The following is a 6,148-nucleotide window of genomic DNA, read 5'->3' on the forward strand; positions in this document are numbered from 1 at the left end:
AAAAACGGAACTCATACCGTTTACAATATAGTTTAAAATTCATCCATGATAATTGGTTCTGGGGCAGGAGCTGCTTACGAAGTTCGTCTAGCACCCATCTGTCATAGGCACAGTGCCACATAATCCTTGCTTGCTTATGAAGATCGTCCACAAGATTCATCGGTAGGAGCTGCTTCCCTGAAAAGTTGGGCTCCTCTATGAGCATCGAAGTGACTCAACGACGACAGCGCCGAGCCAACCTTTTTTCGAATAAAAAAAGATTTATTAGTTAGTCAAAGTTGGATTACAATAATTAGTAACTAATTACTCAAACTTACTCCCACCATTTAGAAATAATAGATGTATTTTTTTATCAGTCTTTAAAGTTAGATTTTAATTAATATTTTCTCATAAAATATATCATTTATATCTATAAAATCTATATAGTGTGAAATCATTTTGAATAATAAATCTAGTTGTATAATTTTTATACACTAGATATTATTATAATTTAATTAAATATTAGTCAAGTTACATATAGTTTGACTTTTATAAAAAAATATGTCTATTATTTCTAAATTAAAGAATAACTTCCTTGACACGTCATTCAAAATAAAATCCACCGGTACCAAGACAGACCAACCATAGAGCTCGAGATTGGACCATTTGCTTGGCTTTCCATGCCATTTCTCCCACAGTCCCACACCACTCACCCTCACACGTCTATCCACTCTGCTTTTTCTGGCTCTCTTGATCTCTCCTCATGGCACCTTTTGACAACTGTGGCGTTCTTGTCGTAGCACCTAAGCGTGAATTAAGTTCAGCCGCGGCTTAGGTTGAACCCAACGGCTTCCCTTCGTAGGAGAGATTTCCGTCGTGAAGGAATTCTCGTTCCTTTCAGCGTTTCAATAGTTTTCCTTCACGGTTCTTTTCACGACGGAATTCTCAGAGTTATTTCCTTTATAACGGGATTCTCTCTCCTTTCTCTTCGCGATTCCCCTCAAAGGGAAGCTGTTAGAGATGAGAAGAAATAAAAGGAATGGGAACGAAAAAAAATCAAAAAAAGAACGAAATAAAAGAAATATGATTAGGTAGTCTTATGCCATGCTTCGATCCTCCGGCTTGGTTGATCCGATTGCTAAATGCATCTTGTCTACGCCTGTTCCCTCCAAGATCAACTTTTTGCTTTGTTGCTTTGTAATGATAGGCTTAGCACCCGCCCAAACCTTCCTGCACAGAAATATTTTGAAGCCAGAGAACGCTTAGTGTGAGCGCTTGCCCCATTTGCTTGAAATTGCATGTCACTATCCCTGACAAAGGTCATTTCCCCGTTTATGTGTGATCTAATATTACCATAATTCTATTTGACGACTGTGAAAATCGTATAGTGCTTTGATTGTTAATGCTTAAGATGATGAAGTTGTCTCTATTTTTCACGCCGTTGTCTACGATTTTAACTTGCGGAGCTACCGTTACAAGACCAATTAATTCTCTACATAGGGATGACACGACTATATATTCTCTCTCCTTTTTTCTTCTTATAACGATGAGTTCATATTTTCTAATGTACTTGTACTTTAACTCTTTTTTATTAATAAAATCAATATAGGTGGGGACTCCCTACTCCGAATTTCTTAATGAAAAAGAATATTTGGTGAACTGTAGTTTGCATAAAAACCCTAGCCTCCCGATAGTAGTCGGAATGGAGGTCAAAGATCAACTATATATATTGATCCAGACATCTTAATATAGCAAGGTAAAACCAACTTTTCCGTTGCAGCGAAAGCAATTTTCAAACGTTCATTACGCGAAATTCATCCAAGCATTGCACTTATGAGCCGGTAAATGGCAGCTTCCGAAATCCAAAGCGGTCTCGAACCCCAAGACTAGTAAACTAGCAAGCTAGCCTCCATCAATCTACAAATCCCAAAACCCCACCATTTTTTTTAAAAAAAAAATTCTCACTCTCACATCGCGTCTCTTCCTCCAGCCTTCTCTGACCTCTGACTCCGCGCGCGCCCACGCTGCCACTGCCAGCCACCACCTCTCCCGATCTGGCGCGCGCGCGCAAGGCCGTAACCCTAGACCGCGCCTACCCCCGCTTGGCGCATGGACCACCCCGCCTCGTCGGTCGCCGCCGAGCTCTGGCGGCCGCCGCACCACCACCACGAGGCATCCTCCGTCGTCACCACCGCCGACCGGGGCAACGGCGGACGCTCTGGCGGCGGCGGCGGCTCCGGCCGCAGGAGGCCGCGCGGCGACGCGTCCGCGGCTGCGGCGCCGCCCGAGGAGGAGCCGTCCAAGCTCGTCTCCACCTCCGGGACCGGCACCGGTGGCGGCGGCGGCCAGGACTTGGTATGAGTAGTTACCTCTCTCCCCTCCCGTGCTGCATTGGCTGCGATCTGTGTCGGGGCTGGTGGGTTTGGGCTCTGGATTTGGGGCCTCTTTGTTTTAGCCGTGGATCCTGAAAAACAGATTGTGAATTGTGAAATCTGGATTCTAAAAGTTAGATCGTACAATCTACGAAAGCTGATAGAAGACAGATTGTAATAAACAAGCTTGTTTGTTTCAGCTTGTTTGTGATCATAATCTGTAAGCTGAAACAAACAAGCCCTTAGCCTCGGGGAGCTGAACGCCTCAGAATTATTGCAGCTTGGGCGGCCCGCCGCCGTGATCTGCTTGTCCGTGTGGTTGGATGCGCTGCCGTTTCTGCGCAGCGGTTACGCGGCGCAGTTAGCTTGCACAGTGCGACCTGATTAGTTCAAATCAAAGCTAGTTAAAGTGGTTCGAATAGTTTGAGTATACTGAATTGCTGGCTTAGATAGCCGGGGAGCTCTGTGCGATATAGAATAAGGGTTGCACTCCGGGGAAAAACCTACCGTTCGGTCGACAATTCCAGAATTGTTGTTTGACAATGTGATATCGACAAGAGCGTGCATTGTGCTGGTCTGAGAGGACAAGCAGGGAGTATATACTTTCTTTATGTGATGTTGGTGCAGCTTTTGGTCTTTCTTAGAATCTCTTGTAGTTAACCTGCAAATTGTGATGCTTGATCTCATACTTTGTTTCTTCATTTACATGCATGCATGGAGAGTTTACCATTACCTTTTTGTCCTACGTTTTAGCATATTCATGGCTGAATTACCTGGCATATTAAATCCAGAAAGTAAAATGGCGAGTGTTTCAATTTGAATGCTTCATGTGAATACTCTTTCTCAGGCTGATCCAGAAGCAAAACGTTTGAAGTCGATGAAATGTAGTGACAATAATGATAATATAAGGACAGAAGCTGATGATACAGATTCAGGGAATGCTAGCAAGGCTGTTGATAAAAAACCTACACCGCCAGAGCCACCGAAACAAGACTACATTCATGTGAGGGCAAGAAGAGGTCAAGCAACTGACAGCCATAGCCTTGCAGAAAGAGTAAGCTCCTACAGTTTTGATGGTTTTTTCACCCTTGGGCTTTTGGATGCTTACTTGACTAGTTTTGATATTCTCACACAAGACTGTAATGGTAGTGACTAATTTATCGCAGAAATTAGAATGCTCAATCGTTGTTGTAGCCTATAGTTGGATTATAGTTATTCAACTTAGTGACCTGATCAACTCAATATCTGCGTATTGACAGGCACGGCGAGAGAAGATAAGTGAACGGATGAAAGTTCTCCAAGATATTGTCCCTGGATGCAATAAGGTATCAATTGAATTTCCCCATGGATTCAAAATTTTGTGCTGTCATACTTTCATTTTTTATGTGATCATTAGGCTCTGTCCTCTCGAAGTCCATTCCCAGTGCATGCTTCTGTTTTGAAACGTCACCTTTTTTTTCAATTCATCAGGTTATTGGGAAAGCATCAGTCCTTGATGAGATAATAAATTACATCCAATCTTTACAGTGTCAAGTGGAGGTATGCCATCTTTGCAATTGCGCATCATGTGAAATTGTCTTCCTGTATCTGCTCAAGCACCTAAGTGAACTGTTCTCTGCAGTTTTTGTCCATGAAGCTTGAAGCGGTTAATGCCCATATGAGCAATGGGGCTGTAGCTTTTCCGTCTAAAGATGTAAGTTTAGTCATAAATGGTTAATACCCAAGCTTCCAGGATTCTTGATAAATAATTTAGCTTAGGGTGAATTGCGGCGTGTCTTTTTTCAGCACATCATATCGACTTAAGTTCTTACTATTTCAGATTGACCCAACCTTGCTGCTACAATACTAGTAATCGCAAGCTATATCATTCTATTTTGTTGGTTGAATTTGTGCTTCAGTGTGCAGAAAAAATATGGATCTTTTATCTGAATTCTGAAGCTTTACAATCTATATTGTTTCGAAGTCATTTGATGATCCATCTGAACCATGAAAAAATTTGTTGGTCAAGACTTGTTCCTAAATGCAAATGCAAAATTTCGAACTAAAACAATAGTAATGATATTGTACTTATACAACCTAAATGTTTAGAACTCAGCTGGTATTTCCATGTGTTTGGTTTTCAGTTCAGTTTTGTTGCTGTTTAGCAATATGGTCACAAATGTTACTAAATTATAGGAAGAACTGCTAATGAAGTTCCTGTTTCGGCCACCGGTGTTGTAGCTTGAAATCAGCGCATTGTTGAAATGGCATAGTTGTCCTTTTCTATCAGCTTTATGCTTGTACCTATTCTGTGAAATGGGCCTGCAAACTTGAAGGTTCTATAAGTTTCACTAGTGCCTGCTTTCTTGCAGTTTGGTGCTCCTCCATATAATACAACTCCTGGTCCGACATTCGATCCGCAAACACCAAGGGAATATGCCCAGGGCTCGACATCAGACTGGCTTCACATGCAGATTGGCAATGCATATGAAAGAGTGACATGAGTACAAGGGAACCCACAAAACGAAATTCCTTGTGGCGGCCAATAAAGAGTACCAGGATTAATCAAGTCCGTGGTGCTAGGTTTATTTTTTTTCCTGGTTATCATGTCGCCAAAGTATTTTTATTCCTAATTTGGGGACATTATGCCGTAGTTGCATTCATCTAGGAGCAAACATGGTCTTTTTTCCACCTGCATGTATAATGTATTCCAGGAGATATCTGTACCTCAGGTTGACAAAAGAAAGGATGGAAATACTGATTTATGGATATGATGGTGCGCCGTTTGGGACTAGGCCTATGTGATGCCCTCGGCTGCTGTTTATTCTGCTGCTTGGTTTGGGTAAAACCAATTACTTGTTTGTCAGGACTCAGGACTAGTGGCTTGCGAATCGATTTTGGAGAGTTTTCCACCTATGATGGTTTGTTTTGATGAGATGTTGAACTTGTGCGAGGTTCACCGCCCGAGTTACCCTCAAGGTCAAAAGGAAGATCAAAAGCCTAGTGATTTGTCAAGTTTCTGTTTACTGAACTCGCGGTCCGGCAAAGGATTCAGGAAAGGTTCAATGTTCGTTGTGGTGGCATCTCATTCTCACCCATGAATTGAGGGCCACAATCGCAAAGCCAGTTTCTTTGCGCTGTCTGATTTCCCTTTTTGACTGGTCCGAAACTCACATCTGTGCAGTCGTTTTTGCGGTTGCTGCGCCTGTTCATCGTGAGTTCGTGACGGGAAATTAGCAGGAAGATACAAGGGGGGTGGATCCGATGCCTTGTTTCCTGGAGCAACGACGTTCTGAGTTGTGGCCACGAGGAGTCGAAATCTGGATGTGCCCAGCTGCTGGAAGTGCCAAAGATTCGACGGCTCTTCCATTGTATTTCCACTTGTTTTTCAATTGAGATGCTCAGGGTACATTGCTACCTATTCCCAGACGATTCCGGACACCTATCCGGTTATCCCAAACGGCGTTGTGAGAATGGGATTTTATCCCCAGATGGTTCTGCCACCTCCAAGCAGAGCCGGCGGCCGCAACTGTTTGTTACAGTATATGGTATGATATGATCTAGAAGGATCCGGCTGATATGGTATGATATAATTAGTTAGAATTGATCTATTGTATCTTTCTGATATGATTACATCTTATCTCAAAGATTGTATGATATAAAAATCACCATATACTCTATATAAACTGCTCATGAGGCTCAATACGTACACGCATTTGCAGTATTTTCATGCTTCTACAGCTATCTGTCACGTACCCGATCAATCCGTAGCATGTACGAGAGATATATTGACAAACTCCAGAAAATACAAGTGCTTG

General features: G+C 42.5%; 1 protein-coding gene across 1 annotated transcript; it reads left to right on the forward strand.

Annotated features, from left to right (window-relative positions):
• The first annotated feature begins 1,916 nt into the window (after positions 1-1,916).
• Positions 1,917-5,099, forward strand: LOC133891916 (transcription factor BHLH094-like). Its single transcript, XM_062332627.1, has 6 exons — positions 1,917-2,334; positions 3,199-3,405; positions 3,611-3,676; positions 3,822-3,890; positions 3,973-4,044; positions 4,703-5,099. The coding sequence occupies exons 1-6, from the start codon at positions 2,089-2,091 to the stop codon at positions 4,832-4,834; spliced, it is 792 nt and encodes a 263-aa protein (XP_062188611.1). The 5' UTR covers positions 1,917-2,088; the 3' UTR covers positions 4,835-5,099.
• The last annotated feature ends 1,049 nt before the right edge of the window (positions 5,100-6,148 follow it).

This window comes from Phragmites australis, chromosome 15 (genome assembly GCF_958298935.1).
Source record: "Phragmites australis chromosome 15, lpPhrAust1.1, whole genome shotgun sequence".
Classification (NCBI taxonomy): Eukaryota; Viridiplantae; Streptophyta; class Magnoliopsida; order Poales; family Poaceae; genus Phragmites; species Phragmites australis.

Excerpts from the sequence above, each read along its gene's own strand:
- LOC133891916 (XM_062332627.1), top strand. The coding sequence starts at position 2,089 with ATGGACCACCCCGCCTCGTCGGTCGCCGCCGAGCTCTGGCGGCCGCCG. Across the intron at positions 2,335-3,198 it reads GCGGCGGCGGCCAGGACTTG|GCTGATCCAGAAGCAAAACG; the intron begins GTATGAGTAGTT and ends ACTCTTTCTCAG. Across the intron at positions 3,677-3,821 it reads TTGTCCCTGGATGCAATAAG|GTTATTGGGAAAGCATCAGT; the intron begins GTATCAATTGAA and ends TCAATTCATCAG.